The sequence below is a fragment of the Hyalella azteca genome, unplaced genomic scaffold (assembly GCF_000764305.2).
Source record: "Hyalella azteca isolate HAZT.00-mixed unplaced genomic scaffold, Hazt_2.0.2 contig6927, whole genome shotgun sequence".
NCBI classification, from domain to species: domain Eukaryota; kingdom Metazoa; phylum Arthropoda; class Malacostraca; order Amphipoda; family Hyalellidae; genus Hyalella; species Hyalella azteca.
The window spans coordinates 1-22,304 of record NW_025937067.1 but is presented as its reverse complement, the minus strand read 5'-3'; the positions used below and the strand labels follow the sequence as shown (position 1 = coordinate 22,304).

At 37.1% G+C, this 22,304-nt stretch overlaps 1 protein-coding gene across 1 annotated transcript; it reads left to right on the top strand.

Moving 5' to 3' along the window:
* Positions 1-5,519: 5,519 nt before the first annotated feature.
* Positions 5,520-7,597, top strand: LOC125178087 (glucoside xylosyltransferase 1-like). The gene is made up of 5 exons (XM_047881052.1): positions 5,520-5,583; positions 5,760-5,928; positions 6,237-6,342; positions 6,755-6,851; positions 7,334-7,597. Exons 1-5 carry the CDS (start codon positions 5,563-5,565, stop codon positions 7,595-7,597), a joined length of 657 nt encoding a protein of 218 aa, XP_047737008.1. The 5' UTR covers positions 5,520-5,562.
* The last annotated feature ends 14,707 nt before the right edge of the window (positions 7,598-22,304 follow it).

The window sequence follows — 22,304 nt, the reverse complement described above, 5'->3', positions numbered from 1 at the left end:
TAACTTTTGGTGCGCCGAAGAACTAAGGAAGAAAGACTACGGACTGAAGCTCTCGGTGAAAGACGCAGACTCTTCGAAAGTAATCGACTACCTGAAACGTGACAAACTAAAGATACAACAACCGCTAATAAATATCATTCCCCACGACATCTTCACCAACATGGACAAACATTCGAAAACAACCACCAAAAAGACAAAGCACTCCACATTCAAACACCCATCACAATGGCCCCCCCGCCCTCTCTAAAGATAATACAACGCAACGTCCGTCACTGGCAAAACAACAGATAAGATACACTCTTGCAAACATTTACAACCACATAGACCCTGACATGATACTAATCAACGATGCCTCCATCACAGACACCAACAATCCACGCAAATTATTCAATTACAACGCACACACCTGCAATAAAGACAACACAATCCACTCCGGTGCTGCCATAGAAATCAAACGCCATATCACATACAAACTACACGACAACTTCCATACAGATATGCTAGCAATCACAATAGATACCCAACAAGGACCCATCACAATAGGTACGACATACATACCACCCCGCACAGGCTACATCAACTACATAGACTTCCACACACTTTTGAATAGGCCACATCCCGTATACCTCCTCGCAGACCTAAACGCACGACACACCACACTAGTGAACTCATCCTCCAACCACGTAGGCAAACAATTACACTCACTCATAACCCGACACAAGTGCATCCACATCGGCCCATACTTTCCAACCCTCATCGCACACAACAGCACAACATCACCAGACATAGTCCTAACCAACAATAAAGTATTCCACAACATACGCCTGCAACCAGGACCCATCACACCGTCAGACCACATTCCAATAATAGTTTAGTTTAGTTTAGAACTAACCTGTTTGAGACAATGAACCACTTTTGCTGTTCATTCTGTAGTTTTTCTTCTAAATTTCACTCTATCTTACTTTATCATTACTCCAAGGATCATGAAAATGAACCCAATTTTAGGCTCAACTGTCAAATAAATGGATGCTTGAACCAGTATTCAAAGGTTAATTCTCTTAGAAGGCATATTGCTAGAGTCCATCCAGAGTTTTGCAGGAAAAAACCACAGCATATAGGGTCTTCTAAACACCGTCAGACAAGTCCCGCAGATCTAAATGATCCGGAACATTTGAATTCTATCAATGAAGAACAGTCTTCGGAGCCAGATGAGAAAAATTATTTTTCTGAACTCCATAACAACAGAGTTAACTTGCTAAATGCTGAGTCTTTTAGTAACTTCCTAATGGAATTACGAGAAGAGAAAGGTGTCTCATCCAAGAATTGCAATGCAGTGGTAAGAAAATTTGAAGATATAATAGATGGTTGCATTGAAGGCACTGAAGCTGCATTAAATATGAGCAATATTACTGACCTGGACAAAGAATGTATTTTAGAGCTACTCAATTGTTTGAAAAATTCTCTAAATGTCATCAATACAACATTCAAGCATGAAGCACACTTTAATAGAAATGGTTTTGTAGCTCCAGTCCTACATAAGCTAGGAAACAATCATTCTCTCTCATATGTCCCCTATTATAGAATAGAATAGAAGTGTCGGCGTTGAAGAAATAGGCCCATGGCCTGTTGCCGATTCTTGAACTTTTCGTGACTTGATTCACAAGGGATCCGGCCTTTGGAACCCGATCTTACTTATTGCCTGATCCGTAATTTGCTAGGCATTTTAACGGGCGTTCGACCGAGGGCTGGTTCGACGCACTGCCTAGATACGGACGGCTTGGGGGCGGATATCATATTCGCTGCAAGACTCCGGCGTGCTACGTCCGAGAGGTGTACAATTTTTTCGCGGTACGGCGGACGACGCTAGGCCATTCGATCGCCGGCTTTTTCTCCTGAGGGCTGATTGGTCTAATTCAATTGATTCGTTCTATCTGGTGGCTTTCGGCTGCCTATATGATTTTCCAGAAGTGTTGAAGGCTACGTTCCGGAGAGCAGGAGTCATGATAGTCCATTACACCCAGGGCAGTGGTGGTCTTCGGCAGGCTTCCCAGCTGACTCGCGTGCCGGCAGCGAGCTACGCCCCTGTCGGACTCGGACTCACGATATCAGTGTCCAACGAGTAACGGACGTGGATAACGGACTCGAGCTTCCCGCTCCGCAGATGCGTCTCATTTCATGCAGTTCTTTCAATGGCGGGCAACGAACTCGCAGACAATGAGATAAAAAAACTATAGGAACAAAGAAACTAGCGATGAGGATGCAGGAGGTGCACCAGTCCTGAAGCTGCACATGCACCATCGATAAATATGCATATGTTCTCAGGCACACGCACACGTGAATGACTTACAGTCTCCTACCTACGGGTAACATAGACACAAGTTCGAGCGGTCGGAGTTGTACACGGGAATGGCTCTGCTTGAGGACAGAAATTCAGTCCTTCCATTCTCATAATTTGTAAAAGTAGATTCGAGTTCACAATTGTGCGTTTGAAGACTGCATTTGATAGGAAACGATCTATTTTACTGGCTGGTAAAATAATCGCAGCGTATGTAAAATAGAAGACACCTAAAAAATACTTAAATTTCCAAAATCATTGCAGATAAGCAAACAAAATTGCTGGGCTACTACGTTGTTTAACATTTGTGATAATCGTAGGAGGCATTTCACTATGGAAAATATCTTCAAATTACCGATGCATTATTGTAGGCTAATCATCAACGTAATATGTACGTGAAGTCATTCTGAATCATACACGTATATACGAACAAGAATTATTCATGAAAGAAAATATAAGACAGTTTGGTGATATTAAATGAGCTCCAGTCACATGAGATCTTTAATTACATGATTTTAGCAAAAATATGCGCAATCAATACAGCCAAAACAATAACTATCACCATTGCCAATAGTCTTCCAAAAGTGTAAAAGATATATTTTTAACAACTTTCTGCACCGAAGGCGTTGAAAAGATGTGAGCAGATTATTCTCTACTTCAAAATGGGCACATTTGACTCGTACATAATTTCAAATTATGTCAAGTCAGAACCTCAATTAAAGATGCTCAAATGGAAGTTTAACGCTGCACATTATGAAGTCGTATCGCAAGTTTAGTGTTCAGCCAAGTCTCATGTAAATGGAAATTCGAAAGAATAAATCAGAGAGCTTATTTGACAGAATTAAAAACTCACAAAATGTCGTGAACCTAGGAAAACTTTGAAGTTTGGTAATTCAAGGGCAGTTCTCTCATTTCGAAATATTCTGGAATGTTTGGTGGAGCGCTCGCAGTTAAAGAAGCGGCATAACTGAGGTAAATCAAGCAATGCTTGGGCAATTATTACCTAATTAATCTAAATTAAAGTCGAATATTTTCGAATATATTAACTATGCAGAGCTCTAATGTCATTTGGATCGCTCGTGGCATTTTGAGAGGCTCTAATAAAAAGGTTCACATCTACGTTATTTTTAGAAGAAACAATCTTATCTAAAGAAAACAACAACTCTTCACATAGCAAACTTTCCTTCAGATGAATAGTGTTGAAACAACGTTTAATAAGTGTAAATTCCACGTTTAAGCGGGTAAGATTTTATCCGCACTACAAAGATGTTCGCAATAGTACGTTTCTTAATGGAAGTTTTATATTATGCACTTGAGAGTTCGTTTAATGATATTTCTTGACTCCCAAGGGTTGTCAATAAGTTTTTTCCATGATAAATTAAACCTGTTCCAGCAGGATATTTCTGTATTATTGAGTTTTGCAACAAGAAAATTAACTGGTATTATGACAGTATTTCATATTAAAAAATATTTTTGTTCTAAGTGAGATATTGACGGAAAATACAAGCAAATTGACTGCTTATTTTGGGATTCAAAAACTTCCCCAAAATTTTTTACAAACCAGTTATTAACAATTTTAGATTTTTCTTATTTATTATCATGATAATTTATGTTAGAATTTATCATTAAATTAATGCTTGCTTCGATGTGAAGGTAAACTCGTGAAATTGCGCCAGAGAATGCAAAGCTCGGTTATTATTATTGCAATCAGGATCTGAGGCTCATTAAAAAACTGACTTTCCTGACATGTCATACCTACTTACGAAGTAAATTAGCATTTATAATTCGTTGCACATTTTTTTTTCAGCTTGCAGACATTCATTTTATCATAGGCGTGCATACATTCATTTTATTTTAAGAAGATAGACATTCATCTTCTGTTGACCGCGCACTGTACACCGCTTGGAAACTTAGTCTCTGCTACGGGTTGAGTCTCTGCTACGGGTTGTCTCTGCTACGGGTTGTCTCTGCTACGGGTTGAGTCTCTGCTACGGGTTGAGTTTCTGCTACGGGTTGTCTCTGCTTCGAGCTGAATCTCACGCGCGTAACAAACGAAAGCCCCGTTTTGAAATAAAAAACATATTAAAGTGATCAGACAAGTCACAGGCACAGTTATATTATATTAATGACATTAAAAATAGTAATAATAATAACAATACTATTATTAATATAAATAAAAATAATATTATTAATATTAATAATGAAGAATTATAAAATTGTTTATAGAGCTTTTAAGAATATTTAGCGGGAGGGCTGAAGGCCGCCTAAAATATTTCTAGAGACACCTCTGTTCGGAGCGCTTAACTTGCATGTTACAAGGAGATGAAAGAATCAATAATATGAACAAGAGGAAAGCTTCGCTCTGAACAGGCGAAATAACACACCTGCGACATATGCGAAGATATATCATGAGATGATCTAGATTTTTAATTTGGAGTGGATTTAATATGGACAATTTTATCCGTATAGTGAGCTTTTAAAACAGAGCAATATTCAGTTGCACAGAGACGCTGTTACAGAGGAGCTGCAGCACAAACCTAGCTCCTCTACTATAGTTAAAAAGAGCTCACCACGTATTTCCTTATGTCATTTGACGAGGTTTTCGGCTGAAGAAGATGTGAAAATAAACTCTTACATGTGCAAAGTGAAAGGAATCACTATAATCAAAGTAAAGAATAGAAGCTCAAAGATTTTTGAGGGTCCATTTTTTTATTTTTTTCAAGTAATGAAGTGAATGAAATATGTAAGTGATATGCAAGAAAAAATGTAAAAGTCTTAGAAAATCACAAGAACAGTCAACTATTGGCCGATGTAGCCGTAAATAAAGTGAAGAGAACACGCGCGTCTTGTAACAATTAGAACGGACTCCCGGGACGTCCCCACAAATCTTGAAAATGCTGTCGCTGAAACAACTGTTTCATCTCTAACGAGTATTATAATCAGCATAAGCATTACTACCCATTGTAAATATTCTCTGACATCACTTATTTCCTGAACCAGTTTTGTCAATGAAACCTGATCAGAAGCAGTTATTCTCTTGCACTAATAAATAAGTTTGAATTTCAATCAAAAAAATTTTTTTTTTAATTTTCATTCAACAAATTTTCTATGACTTCAATCCTTACTACATCCATAGATCTTTCTTACAGTTGATTTTGAAATAGTTCCAAGGGATTTTAATAGTTTAGAATTGAAATAAAGGTTTACAGTCAATCACGTCTTATAAAATGTTTCACCACCGTGGCTCGGTGAGTATTAAAATGTTTACCCGCATGTCATGTATGGTTTTTGTTCGGAAAATATAAGTAAGAATAAAAAATTTCTAAAAAAAATATTGCGCACTTCTGGATATTTAAACATTTTCATGCACTAAGTTGTTCTTATAAATATGTACGAAAATTTTGTGTTGTTCTACCCATTCCAGGTAATAAGAATTCCGATCTCCAATTTGTGTTACGTACTGGCAATTTGTGGAACGATCTATGTATTCCTTCAAATTTACTTGGACCTCATTCAAAGAGAGTCTGCCGGATATTCTGTTCATCTCCGCATTAACCGAAAAGAAGTGGTAGCTGTGATGGTTTTGTGTGAAGGTAAGAAGAAATCGTATACCTTTCAGTAGGATGTTTAAATTAAGCTGTGCTCTTGACCACCTAAACTGGCAAGTTTTCCAAATAAAAACGTGATTTAATTGAATAATTTTTACTATTAGAGTCCTGCTTTTTATAGCTTAGTGAAGATGATAACCAATTATTGTCATTTGAATCGTTGAATCCTCAAGGGGAAACCGCTGACCGCTGTCTCCTGAAGTTTTTAGTACGAAAATTATATTATGTTTTAGTTACTTATAACATAATGTTTTATTTCTGTGTTCGTCCGATTTATATACTTTTCAATCCAGGGACTCCTGATAATTCGACGAGCTTCCTCATGGACATCAGTCGGCAGTTTTTTCAAGCCCACGTAGCCATGAAATCATTCATTTATTTATCAAACCAACCAGTGAAGTAAGTTTCATTATTAAATCTGTTATTTTTGACACATTAATCGATCATTCGCCAAATGTTGAAGAAAAACGGCCTTTTATTTTTTGGATATTGTAATAGAGTCGTGTCAATTTTATTAAACGTTTAGAAGTGTTACAAAACTTTAATACCCATGATGCAATTTAATAAAAATTAATAGTTTCTTGATGCCATTTATGCCGCATCCATAATCCTATATTCAGTCTCTGAAAAATATTAATGAACAATTAAAAAGCCGTTCTCACCATCTTTATGGAAACAGATTAACTTGCGGAGGAACGAGATTTATTCAACAGAATTATTATCAGTAGATTGATTGAGCGGTCAAGCACAAACATTCGCGAATTAGAAGACAATTGTAATTAATTATATTATTATTTCATTTGATGACAAGATTCATAATTGTGAGCGATTCCCAAACTGTATTCAAGAAGATCGAAGCTTTCAGTGAGGCGTGGCCATATGAACAGAAATCGAAGTTAACCCTCCAGGTGAGCTGTAATCTTAATGTCTGTTCGGTATCATAGAATGAATAAATCTTCCCTTATCTCTGATATGGCACGCTCAATGTCAGGAATTGGATTTTCAAATCAATTCGTACCATTCCAGTCAACTCAATCGAACTGGGGAGAAATTAATTTCTGTAAATTCAAGCTTCAAATTTGTTCGTCTATCAATACGAGTTCAATGAAAGATAAATTGTTCCCATAGATAAGCGTGCTGATTTAAATTTTAATTTCTATGCATTTACATTGCTCCGTCCGTGAAATTTCTCATTCAAGTTCTGCACTGGATGCACTGACTGATTGAATTTAGAATTTTTCTGTGTATTAAGTATAATTATGACAATTAATTGAATGAAAGGCATCTTAAATTTCTAGACACATGACATTCTAACGTTACCAAGTCGCGTACGTATGAGCAAAATCCTGGACAGAATTTCCTAGGACATTATCCTTCTGATTTATTGCAGTTTGTTAGCGACTTCTATCCAGACGAATTTAAGGAATTGAAGAAGCTGTTCCGCCCCTGTGCTACTCAAAAACTTTTTGCCGACCAAATCTTGCCGGAAGAAGACGCGGTAATTTACATAGACACTGACGTGATCTTCATGCGGTCACCCGTGCAGCTTTGGGACGAGTTTAAACGCTTCGATGATAAACAAATGATGGCCGCAGCTACACCCACGTGGATGTCTGTAAAGAGGAAGGATGATGCACCACAAGTATTACTCTAAATTAAAAGACACAAGAATGACAATTAAAATGGATCATGGCAAAATTTATAACATGTGATATGGTTTAATTTTTAATTCATTACCCAAATACCTATTTGAAAACCAATTAACTTTGGTTACTGCCGCCACTATAACAGAAAAATGACTCATTCAACAAAATAATTTTTTGATTCCACTGAGTTAACTATGGATTTATCACAGCTGTCGCAGAAAGTTTGACAGCTACAAATGTTACCAAATAGAAGACCACCCTACACATCAATGCACATCCACCACTCCCTCTTGTTCCGAATGTGCCGCAAAAGACCATACATACACACAATGCACTAACACCTACAAGCGATGCCTCAACTGCCACAATGACTCACTCGCAGCAAATTGTCCATACCGTAAACAAGAAATACAACACAAACAACGCAAACAGACCGAGACTATCAAACAAAAGACCGAGACTATCAAATTTATTTTCAACCAATTGAGTGTGTGTTGAACATAAACATTTTACAGTACATCCGTTTTCTGTACTTATTCGATCGTTCTTTGCCTCAATTCAACTAATTCTTCTTCTTCATTGCAGCTAATATTTGCATTTATTGCAACTGTTTTTCCTTTGTCAGCTGTCACAGTTTTTTATTGAATCGATGAAATTTCTTCATGCTATGAAATTTCGCTGGAGAGAAGCCGATGAAAGCTGTAAAAACTAGCTCGGTTTTCATGTACAAATTTGAGCGTAAATGATAAATGTATGATGTATTCAATCTTTCATTAGAAAAAAGTGATGCGTTAATGGAAATTTTTTCATCTCATAAGAATTTAAATCATCTAAAAAAACGTATTGACCTTGAGTTTGGAACTGTTGTAGAACTGTATTCTACACGCATGTTATAGAAGAAGCAAAATGGACAACTAACGAAAAAGTTTGGTGCAGTGTTCAAACAAACGTCTTCGAAGTTGACGTTAATGCTGCATCGAACCGCTACCTCAATTTTTCGTCAAGATTGCTGCATGTTACTCTAACTTTTTACATATGCGATTTATTATGTTTTCGCGATAGACGAATTTACTTTATTTCATGGTAAATCGGTGAGTTAAGATCTCATTCATAGATTATACGAGAAAATAAAAATATTAAATGTGGTGAGTTCACGGGATGTTTTTGTTCTTTTATAAACAATATGTCTTTATGCTCAAACTTTGTCAACTCATAACGAAAATTTATGTTTATTTTTGCACAGGCTCCAGAACATTTCTATGAACTGGAATGCAATTGGAACTTCCGATGGCCAGCGTGCTCGAATTTCTCGACGCGCTGCCCTGAGATCATGCAGCGAGGGCCCTACGTGGTGCAAGGCATTGGTGGCTCCTTTCTAAATGCCGAACGTCATCCAAAGATGGCAGTTAGTAATATTTTTTCTCTAAAATAATAAATATTATAAAAAGTTCTTCGCGCAGAAGCGCTTTTTTTCAATTCTAGTGTTTTATATTTATTAAAATTTGAAAACGCCAAGTAAATTCACTTATCTTCTTCGAAAACGTTTCGAGGAACAGTTCCATCATCAGTTAATAAAAATGTTGGAGCTAGACTTAGACATGTTGTTTTATCATTATTATTCTTATCTTTTTGATTCGATGATGAAATAGGTGTATGGTGATAGAGCAACATTTTGAACGATGAAAATAGGGCGAATTTCTCTGCCATTTTCCTAGCTTTCAAATTGTTGATGAACTTGCGACTTTTGGAAATTATTGAGATTAATTAACTGCGGAGGTCGCAAAGTCTCACCATTGAACAAGTCATTATTTAAAGTTTATTTCTTATATTGTTTTGCATAATTAACTAATTTAAATTTCCTGCAGACTCTCGCAGAGCAGTGGGACGCGTGGAACATGTCCCTGCCTTTAGAGACTCTCATTAATAGTCTGACTGAAATACTACCCACCGCGGTCTCAAGATACGGACACTGCAGTAAAGTTGAAGGATTCGACGAGGCACTCATAAAACAACTTGTCCTACATAATTCAGAAAACATTTCACCGTAATTTATCAAATGTTCGTCATGATTGTCTTCATTAAATTGCGAGCAGTTATTTTTTACTGTGAATTTTACGCCCATACTTCGATTCAATAAACTGAATTTGTTTGTTTGAGCCTTGCTTGTTACGAGGCATACTAGTGCAGTATTTTATCTATACTCCTAATTTGAGATTAATTTAGCTTTGCTTTGGCTTAATACTGACATAATTTCCGCTTCAAAATATTAATATTCTGCTTAGGCTTGTTTGAACTTTTTAGACTCCACACTTGCTTGCCAATAAGTGTTAGAGCAGGCATTTCTCACGACATTTGCAGCTTGTTGCTAATTGGTTTAAAATGAAAATGAAAGCAACGCTTTTTCGGAACGTAGTATGATCAAGTCAAGATCCAGTTATCAAGTTATCAAGATGAATAACGGAGAAACTTTAAGCACCCATGTTAAAATTAATCTCAGATTACTACGTCTAAAATTAAAAGCAATCAAATTTGACCTAAATGTCAATGACAAAATTAACAGTCGGCGGCTGACAACCCGACATTACAGAACATAAAGGCAAGAGAAGTAACAGTTAGCGGCTGACAACCTTAAAATCCTTAGTACATGTTTCGGACGTAGCAGTCCCAAGCCGGATTGAAGCCATATAGCGCCGTATGTCCACAGACATCGCCCCTGTCAGCATGGCCTTTGCGGAGACTACACTTCAGCGTGCCCCTTCCTCATCACTCACCCCTCCGCCCCACCTTACTGCAGCCAATGACCAGCTACAGTCCCTCATTTGCCCCGCTTCTCCACCATCCAACCGCCAATTAAGTTAGGTTTGGTCCAGAAATGATTGTTTGGGTGGGAGAGTCAGGGCGACTGTGGAGGCAGGCGCATGCTGGGGTGTAGCATCTTCGAAGACTATACTGGCTTGAACCGTGGCTGAGGGTGTAACCGTGTACGGACTCCGTAATTCTAGGCACTTAACTTCATAGGCTGCTCTACTCAGAAACATGCTTGCTCACGTGAAGGAATATGAAAGTGATGATGTTATTGAGCAATGCTGAGGCCCCTCGTGGCTACTAGTGTGGTAATCACCTTGTGCTCTCCTGAAGCCTCAGACCAGCAGCCATACCTTGGATTAGCAGCCTTCGTGTCGTGAGTGTCGCTAGGAATTAGTGACTTTACTTTTTTGCCTCTGTCTCTACCTTTCTTTTGTACATACGACTGCAATCCTATCATACCTGTGTTTTCGCTCCCCCCTCCCCATCCCCTCATGCTCCTCCCACAGGGGGCACTTCTGCCTCGAACCCGACGGGCTTGCCCCAGAGGGCGAGAGGCAGTGGCCCTCCACCATCATCATCATCACGACCTTGACTTCCATCTGTATCATCACGTCACCCTCCCTCATCTTCATCCTCATCCAACCAACCATCAAACATATCAGAACGCTCGAGACCCCAGACTTACCGCATCCAACTCAAAAAAATTGACCGAGAATCCCAACGGACCGACCCAAAATATTCCAGACAACTTTCAAGGAACTCGACGCTCCACTGATCCGACTCACTGACACCGCAACTGGTTTTTATGCCGTGACTGACGACGCTACAGCGATAGACAAACTGACCTCCAAAAAAGCGACTGAACTGTTCAACAAAATTAATCTGACGCCAATCATTCCATCCGACTTACGTGCGAAAAGGACAATCTTTGTTAGACAACTGGACAAAGACGTGGGTAGCCACAGTCCCGCCGTAATCAAACAAGAGATCCTAACCCAACAGAACTGGCTACATATTCAAGACGTCATCAAAATAAAACACTGCACACACGTCATCAAAATAATCAACACAGACACCACGATTGCACAACGGATTCTCACCCACGGATTTTACATGTGCAATACCAAAATTACCCAATCACAGTGTGAACAGGAACACTACACCCACCTTCTCATCTGTTACAAATGCTACAAATTTGAAGATCAACCAACTCACCTATGCACCTCAACTACACCTTCATGCTCAGAATGCCCTACCAAGGATCACACCTACACCCAATGCTTAAACACATACAAAAAAGTCTCAATTGCCAAAATGATCACCGAACACTAGCAGCAAACTGTCCCTACCGCAAACAGAAAATCCAAACAAACAACAAATACAGACCGAGACGATTAAGACAAAGACCAATCAAACCTACGTGGACATCGCCAAACACAATACAGCAAACTAACGTCCCCCAACACAGCCTGACATTAACAGACAAAACTCAACTNTGACACACCCGAACAAAAAGAACCCATTTTCCGCAACCACTGGCAGGATATATTCACTCAGGACGACACGGACAATGAAGACTTTGACACAGAACACATCCACACAGTACAGGACCAAGTCAGCAACAACATACACCTAATTCACCCATACAACCATGGCGACCTCTCCCGACTCCACCCCATAGACTTCCCACCTATCACCATAAGAGAATTACAGCGTACACTAAAAACATTCAAACAGAAAGCACCAGGTCCCACAGGCATCACAACCCTCCATCTCAAACACCTACCCAAAAACATGATCCACTTTATACTATACATATTCAACCATGCCATTTCCGCCGGTTATTTCCCAGATTCACTAAAACACGCAATCATGATCTTCCTCCCAAAACCCAATACTTCACAACGCCAAGTCCAAAATTACAGACCTATTTCACTACTTGACATCCCCGGGAAGCTTCTAGATAAGATACTCATCAACAGATTATACGAACACCTTTCCATTTACAACATACACAACACTAGACAACACGGTTTTAGGAAACATAGAGGGACAAACACAGCACTAGCCACATTCCATGAAACACTAGCCATACACTTAGCACAAAAACACACAACTGACATAATCCTCCGCGATGTGACCAAGGCCTTTGACAAGGTTTGGCACACCGGACTCCAACACAAGATCATCCAACTCAACCTCCACCCGTCCTTCACAAAAACACTATCAGACTACCTTACAGATAGAACAGCATTCATCAGAATAGGAAATCACATAGTAGGTTCCCCAATACAACTCCACACATGTGTCCCCCAAGGGGCCTGTCTCTCCCCTACACTATACAGCTTCTACACCCACGACCTCCCACCACCACCACCCAACACAGACTACATAGCATTAGCAGACGGCATAACACAAATAACAACTGGATGATACAAACATAACTATGCTGCACAACAAACACAACACGCCATCCAACAGATAAACACATTCGAAAACAAATGGCTAATTAGGACCAATACTGTCAGGTTCAAAATCATCCACATCAATAGAAAAAATACATCAGACATATTCATAGACAACATTCACTACCCATACACAAACAACGGTAAGAGACAACATAAGAGACCCATAGACAACATTCACTACCCATACACAAACAACGGTAATTCGTTACAAGTTAAATAGGATCCAAACATTGATAAACCGCGGTTTTCGCATTTGTTCTACTTTCCTAGCCATGCACTCTGAATTTGAATTGTTGCGAAATATCTTTTCACAAAATGGCTTTCCATCGCATCTGGTGTTTACCCAAATTAAAAAGTTTATGTCCAAGCAATATACTGCAGTTGTTCCCAAGTTTGACAATAGGAAAGTTGTTTACTGTTCTTTTCCCTACTTTTGCCCCGCATCTGAGACTATGTCAAAGGAATTAAAAGTTTTATTTGTTAAATATCTTTCGAATGTAAATCTTCATGTGTTGCTAGTTAACCATTTTAGAATTGGCTCGTTTTTCAGGTATAAGGATACCCTACCTGTTCATATGCGATCGTCACTAGTTTACAGATATATAGTAGTTGTGCGCAGTGCGCATCATCGTGACGTCGGTATGACGTCATGCAATTTCTATACTAGGCTGGCTGAGCATAAGGGCAGGAGTTTTAGAACGAGGAACCTTCTTACACGGGGTCGCCTGCCGAAGACAACCACTGCCCTGGATGTACTGGACCATAATGTTTCCTTCTTTCAGGAACGTAGCCTTCAACACTTCTGGACAATCATATCTAGGCCGTGCGTCGAAACAGCCCTCGGTCGAACGGCCACTCGTCGAAGGACGATAAATTTCGGAACAGAACTATGCTATCTGAAACCCAACCTAAGATACAGTGAACGTAAAATTACGTAATTTAACGATGCCCGGAAGTCATATTCGATCCGCGGCCTGGTGGTGCACGGCAGGTTTTATGCTAGGCCGGAGGAGGACAAAGCCGAGTGGTTCACGGCTGATTTGTGGATGTCCGGAGAGATCCAAGGCGTTCGATTCAAGGCTTATTGGTGCACAAAATTGGTGGTGGACGGCTGCGCTCCCCTTGCACACCCACCTCATTCTGCTGTATGTGTTCATGCCGAGCAGTGCCACACCTCTTTATCTGATAGTGATTTCAAAATTCTAGCTTCCACATCCGGTTTTAGTGATCTACGAATTTTAGAATCCCTGTATATATTCAAACAGGAGCTTAGTCTGGATGCAGCTTTTAGCTCCTTTCCTCTTAAAATAGTAAATAGACAGGCCGTTTACTAGAGTTAATTTCAGTCTTCTTTATTTATTTTCCGTTTTGAGACCTGACAGTGCATTTTACTTTACTAACTGATTGTATTTGTGTTTTTAGGACTGAACTTCTTCTGAGCAGAATTTTGTGTTATGAACTGACGATGGAGCTGGACTCCTGAAACGTTTTCTCTTATAAAGATATGGTGAATTTTTGTGGTATTGTCTTTGCTATTAAATTCCTGACGAACTATCTATTAAATGATCTATCTGCCCAAGTCGAATGCACTCAATTTACTTCAGGGAGTGAAATTCTCGACAACTCGCTCGAGATAATAACAAGAAATTTCAACAAGACAAGAAGAAAATAACAAGAAATTTCGTTGAAAATTTATTGAACTGTCAGGATTGAAGTTGTTTTTGTTGAAAAAACTTAATTTACTCAAGCAATTCTGGATTTCCGAGAAAGAAAAATCGGTAATTTTTAGGCACTTATAATCATAGTTTTGAGGCACTTATAATCATAGTTTTGAAGTGCTTATCATGATAGTTCTCGGGTACCTATAATCATAGTTTTGAGGTTCTTGTAATCATAGTTTTGCGGTATTTATAATCATTGTTTTGAGGTACACAAAATCATAGTTTTGCGGTACTTGTAATCATAGTTTTCAGGTACGTATATAATAATAGTTTTGAGGTACATATACTCATAGTTTTGCGGTACTTACATTCATAGTTTTGAGGTTTTTATAATCATAGCTTTGAGGTTCTTATAATCATAGTTTGTGAGGTACGTATAATCATAGTTTTGAGTTACTTATAATCATAGTTTTATGGTACTTATAATCATAGTTTTGAGGTACATATAATCATAGGTTTGAGGAAATTATAATCATAGTTTCTGGGAACTTATAATCGGAATTTTGAGGAACTTATAATCGTAGTTTTTAGGAACTTTTAATCGTAGTATTGAGGTACATATAATAATAGTTATTAGGAACTTATAATCGCAGTTTTTAGGAACTTTTAATAGTAGTTATGAGTTATTTATAATCATAGTTTGTAGGATCTTATAATCATAGTTTTTCGGACTATATAATCGTAGTTTTTAGGAACTTATAATCATATTTTTGAGGATTTTATAATCATAGTTTTAGGAACTTATAATCGTAGTTGTGAGGTAGGGTAACATGGGGCAGCGAGCCCACTGCGGGTCACGGGCCCATAGCGGGTTTCTCGCTAAGTAAGGCAGATATTGGTCCGTGTTCTCTACATAGTTTTGAGGTTCTTGTAATCATAGTTTTGCGGTATTTATAATAATTGTTTTGAGATACATAAAATCATAGTTTTGCGGTACTTGTAATCATAGCTTGTGAGGTACGTATAATCGTAGTTTTGAGGTACTTATATTCATAGTTTCTGGGAATTTATAATCGTAGTTTTGAGGAACTTATATTATAGTTTTTAGGAACTGATAATCGTAGTTTTTAGGAACTTTTAATCGTAGTATTGAGGTACATATAATAATAGTTATTAGGAACTTATAATCGTAGTTTTTAGGAACTTTTAATAGTAGTTATGAGTTATTTATAATCATAGTTTGTAGGATCTTATAATCATAGTTTTTAGGAATATATAATCGTAGTTTTTAGGAACTTATAATAATATTTTTGAGGATTTTATAATCATAGTTTTAGGAACTTATAATCGTAGTTGTGAGGTACTTAAAAGCTGAAGCACAAAGGTGCGTAGTTATTGTTGCACTTAAAAAGTGAAAGTAAATCCTTTAGAGTTATAGACCGCAGGCATTGACTACGTCCTATGGAGTTATAATGATACTAAAAGCTTGGACTGCAGTCCCTGTAAAATGAGGCGTATCCGCACAGAAAAACGTTCGTGTTTCACGGCATACAAATATTCAGTTCAAAAATGTTGACGTGAATAGTCATGTTTGCTGGTGCAATAAAATTTAGCCAAGAATTTTGCGCAGTTCGTTACGCATTGCCCTTAATTGTCTGCAGAATAAAATAGTAACTTTGGCTAACCAAACTGTAACGATTTAATTAAAATAAGCCGCTTTCTCTAGCGTCATGAAGACTTTTCGTTACCTTATCGACAAAAACACCTCCCACAATTTCATTTGCTATCTTTTTTTTGTAGAACTGCTAAATTAAATTTCTGGGCTTAAATTGATTCACAAGTAGGGTAACATGGGGCAAAGGGACCACTGCGGGCCATGGGCCCATAGCGGGTTTCTCGCTAAGTATGGCAGATATTGGTCCGTGTTCTCTACCGCCGGTCGACAGTTTCACTGGGATGAAGTGTACGGATTTACGTTTTGCTAAGTGTTTGCGTTATGTTATTCATCATTAGATTCGTCTCAATGAGCTTTTCAAAACTATGACTATTTTTTTTATTACAAATTGCACTTAATATTGAGTGATATTTTTTATTTGCCGCCTCAAGTCAGCAGGTTCTAGTTTATAGTTATTCGTATATATGACCCCTTATCGAGTTATTGACTCATGTCTTGCCAAAAGTTGATTTCAACCAACACCAATGAGCCAAAAGTTGCTGAGTTTTTATGGTGTACGGATTCCTTGCACATGATATCTGGATTATGGACGAAACTGAAACGAAGTTTTTTCTGATCAAGTAACTATATTTTTTCTATGTATATAGTCAGGGATACTTTTTTCGTGTCAAGGATGAATTTTTTATGATAAGGATATACTGTATTTTTCAAGACAGGGATTTATATAATTATATCAAGGAAATACCTTTTTCGCTTCAGTGAAAGATTTTTAAGCCAAGAATATATTTTTTTCAAGTTAATGATATGATTTTTTAAGTTGTGAATAAATGAATGAATGCAATATTTTTTATTACATTTTACTTAATTTGAACTGTAAAGTGTTATTTTATCATTTTTAAACAAAAAATATGCAATTGGGGTGAAGATCCAGGGGGGGGCGCCTTGCCCCAAGCCCATGGGCCCGTTGCCCCAGGGGTGGGGAATGGACCCATTTTGACACTTTTTAAAATATAGTGTTTCATTAAAAATTGAATAGGCGTGTAATTCACATCATACATTCTTTATTAATTGCAACTTTGAACGAAACAAAGAACTACCTCGTATCAATTAAAACGTCATCAAAAATTTAGTTTCACAAACTTAAAACCTTCATGATCAGTTCCGCTATCGAATTTAAAAAAAAATATTGATTACAAAACCATCGTAGTGAAAATCATTAATAAATCTTTGGAAAAACGCATTTCTTGAAGGAACAAATTTAAATTATTAAACTTTTTACAATTATAGTAAAAGTTTTACTCTCTCCGCTCGGAAGTTACAGAATTGTGCAGAACAAATTGCGCTACAGTGTGAGCGCATATCATGAAAATAAGCTGTCATTAGTACATTTTTTAATTGGTTTCCAGGTCATCAGGCTATAACCTTGATGATTATATCATAGTCGTGAACGCCATAATTTATGAGCTCGTAAATAAAATAAAATTAATTAATTATTTCAATATCGTTCCATCGGTTTTTGCAGCTGAAATTTGAACGTGAAACACGTGCCGCAATAGGAAAATGAGAAATGATTTTATTGCGAGGAAATAATAGAAATGTGAACTGACGCACCTACCTTAAAATTTAGCCCGTTGAACAACTCTGATTCACCAAGAGAAGTTAAATCGTGTGCAAAACAGAAGAAGCTGGCAAAATATCGATAATGAGATGAATTTACGGATTTGGCAAAGTAGATCTATTCAACATCTACAATATCAACGACTCGAAAATAGCCACGGCGGTTGATACCGTGTCGAAGTGATGGCGGGTAATAACTACGGAAATTAAAACGTTGCCACGCTCCTATGAGGCGAAATTGACGCGACTTCAGCGCCTCCGGACGCTTTCTTTCGGAACGGGCCCATACACTGTTAGAAAAAACGGTCCCACCGGCATCCTAGTGGCCGGTCGCCCCGTGAAAATAAACTATTTCGCCGTTTTTATCAGATGTTTTACGTATTTCTGGATTTAAATTGGAATAAAAACGGTGAAACGGTGTTTCTTTTCACGTGCCGACCGGCCACTGAAACGCCGGTAATACCGTTAACGGTAATTTTTCTAACAGTATAATTACACAAACTCTACGCACAGCAGCACAATCATTTTCATCCACTACAGATTCGTGGTGCAGGGATTGAGTGGGAGGTTATATAGTCTTGATTATTTAATTGGTCCAGTCCAACCAGTTAAGAGTTGGGAGTCTTTTTCCGAAGTCTATATAACTTGGAAAATGTTCAATTGTCAAATTCAGTCAAGGATTACATTTGAAATCAGACATTATATAAATATTTTGTAAATGTAAAATTAGTCTTTCGGTTTGCTGCTTTACAATATTATTATCCGTGTATATTCAGGATGATTCACGGAAACTTTCTGATTTGAAACCTCAATAAAAAAACAAGAAGAGATATCATTACAGTAGAAATTTTTATTGAAAATACATTACCCGAAATTTTGTATAACTTTGTTTTAAAGATATCATCGGACATATGACTGCCCCCATTGTTAATGCATTCACTTAGTCGATTTTTGAAGTTCCGTTCAACTCGCTGAAGCATATTCAATGAAATTCATAATGTGATGATATCCTCACTATTTTTTTTATTTTTTTTTATATTTTTTTTAATATCGGAATATTTCGTCATAGCGCGTTCTCCGATCTCTGCTAAACCGCATCTCGATTGCGTCAGAAGTTTCTTCTTGAACTATGGCAACCTGCATGCAATGCAGGCAGGTAAAATATTTACATTAAGGAGTGTGACTATCTAAATATCTGGAATATCATTTTAAACAATAGTTTATCCAGATATTTTATTTTAATAATTTATAAAATAAATGAGCGGGTAATTTGTCTTCGTCAAATAATTCTTGATCAAATTTTGTTGATAACACTATGAACAATAGATGAAAACTAACAGTAGTAAATATGGTATGAGAAAGCAATTGTTCTTAATTGAGACTAACAAACAATTAACCAAAAATATGTATTGAATTAAACCTAGTATGCACACTTAATGAAGTGAATAGCATATTTGTCTTTTCCTTAATATCGGAAAGAAGAACAAGTTGGAGCACAAACTTTGTTTTTCGTTTGTAACAATCCAGTTTTCTACTTCCTGTCATTCAACTTATTCAAACATTATGTCTTATGTTTATTCTGGCGAAACATATTCTAATAAATAATACAATTGGCTTAAAATTTGATCCTAATTACTAGAAATTAAGGATTCGGTGGAACAGTTTTAAAACCATATAGCAATGACTCGACAAATGTGCGAGAGTACGCGGTTGAAAGTATCGCGTCGTTTCAGAGCAAAATCATGATCGAATAATAAACCAGAACCGTCCTGTTAGCTTAGATCTGTGTCGTGGGTATAGTGGCAGGTTCAATCAGGTGAAACTAACAGTCATATAAAAATGATTTATTGCGGTGAAATTACCTCACATTAAGACACATTTATTCAAAGAAACACAGCACATATCAATTCAGAGACTTGATAAACGGACAACAGTGAAACTTCTGCTAAGTGCGATGCGTTTTACCACACGCATGACGCTGCCTTCAAGTTCACGTTCGAACCTTTATTTAAACGTTCGTTTTAAAAAAGTACCTTTTTAAACCTTTTTTATATTTAAACCTTTGTCTACCCGCAATCTCTGACCACGGTTCCAGTACTCTCTAAAAACCTTCTTGCAATTCTAATGCTGATTAATTCCAAATTGACAACGTATCTTTTTAATAAAGGCCTCATACATAATAATAAAATACTGTTTAATCCAAGATCTCTACATTGGTAATGGGAACCATTTGATAATAATAAAATAGTTATTGAAGTCGCTTATGAAAGTTAATTGTATAATGTAAGTGTGATGCACCGGGATCCTCTCGAAGCAAATCACGAGCACAGTTTTCTTTGGAAAAGGAGTATATGCATAATTTTTCATGCTGCTCCGCTGCCTGTTATTAACAAGTGTTCAGACCGATCAATCAATCAGAGCTCGTTATTAATAAGTGCGCACACCGATCAATCAATCAGAGCATGACGCTTCTAAAAGATATAATTTCACGAGCCTTCCCAGGTGGTACAGATCATATATTTAAATAAAACCTCGATTCGCCAATTTTTCTGATTTTATAATGCTAATGAAAAATGATTGATGATAAAATTATAAGTTAATCAATTTAAATCGTTCGGAGCAGCCGTTTCTGTAAGGGAAAAAAGTAAAAATCACACTTATTCCTGAATGCATTTACTCGTTGAACTATAAAACTTACATTTGACAAATTTAAAAGAAAAGTAATTCACAATAATGGAAGAAAAGCTAACGAGAAATATTCTAAATAAGATCAACGGCGCTAACATTCTAATTGGCTTGGCAATCTACACCACTCATACAACAACAAACGCCAACCAGCCAACTGCCGAATTCAACTCGTTCTCAAGCACTCCTTAATAATAATAAAAATAATAATAGTAATAATAATAATGATGATAATAAAGTGGGGCCATTGTATTTAACGTAGAATTCTTTACCATTCTAGGAACTGTAGTTTCGGTCGAGGCAAAAATTGTGTTCAAAAATATCCTCATACCAACCAAGCAGTGCTAAAATTATTCCTTGATGCTGATAATGTGAAGCCATTCACTAAATTATTCAGCGTGAAGGCATGCATAATTCATGCTATAGACCTGATACAATACATCACAATAAAGGCAAAATTAACATAACGGCAACATTTTCTTCTCAATTTGTAGGTTGCATTAGCCTGCGTTCTAAGGGGATTCGAACGTATCTCAAAAATACGCAGAAATGCAATAATTCGTGACTGAAAGTGATGATATTAAAATAATATTTTATGAATAACTCAGCACGTCTTTACAGGCTGGTCGCACATGAATAGATGTTTTTATTTTGCAGTAATTGCTAAAATTTACGTTTTCTACAACGGGATTGCTGCTTATTTACAGAAAACTTCTTGAACCCAAACTCGTGTTTTCCCAAACCCGCCCAAATCTTGTAATGTTCGAAGACTTACTGCGGTTATTAACAGAGCTGGGCAGCCCTACTTTGAAATGTAGCGCCGCTACCGCTACACGCTCTAAATGTAGCGAGCGCTACCGCTACACCCACTGGATTGTAGCGGGCGCTACCGCTACCGCTACAGTAAAATGCAGCGCCGCTACATTAGCCGCTACAATGGCTAAAATCTCTAAATATTTATTGTTCTGCTATTGGGATTTACTCATAAACATTTAATGATTATAAAATTTTTTCAAAACATATCAATGCAACTTTATTGCAATTAACCTAACCGAACTAGCATGGGTTAAATACAGTAAATAAAAGTTAGTTATTTTTATGTTTTACCTTCCCTATATAGATGTCTACTTTAATCTACCAATCTCAAAAAGTATCCATATACATATAAAAAGGTTATTTATTGACATGTCATTATAAGTTAGTGCACACGCCAGCCAAAGTTACTTAGTGACATGTCATTATAAGCTAGTGCTAGTGGACACGTCAACAAAAGGAACGTTGTGATATTTCATTATAAGCTAGTGCACACGTTATCCAAAGGAACCTTGTGACATGTCATTCAACTACTATAAAGTATGTATAGTAGATTAATATTTTTTTCGCAAAATCATTATTTATAACAAGTAATATATTGTTGATAATGATGAATTTCTATTATCACGAACTCCAAATTTGCCTGTTGAGCCAAGCATTGCATGTAAAAGATACAGGGTGTTTCAGAATTAAGTAACCCTTTTAATTTGTTAATAAACAAAAAACTAAGAACGTTATGAAGTTGAAACTTGTTTTATTTAAAAGAAGAACATTTTTATGGTAATATTGTATCCTAGTTTTTAAATATATCTTTTAAATGCCCACCACAATTGTTTTGACAAAATAGGGCTTTTCTCTTCGTTGCTTTCATAACCTTCATTAGTGTTTCTGACGAGAGTGCAAATTTTTGATATCCGCAAATTTTCGATAAAGATATTTAAATGTGTTTTTTGAAGGATCCTTGTTTTGAAATGGATCCTGTAATCAC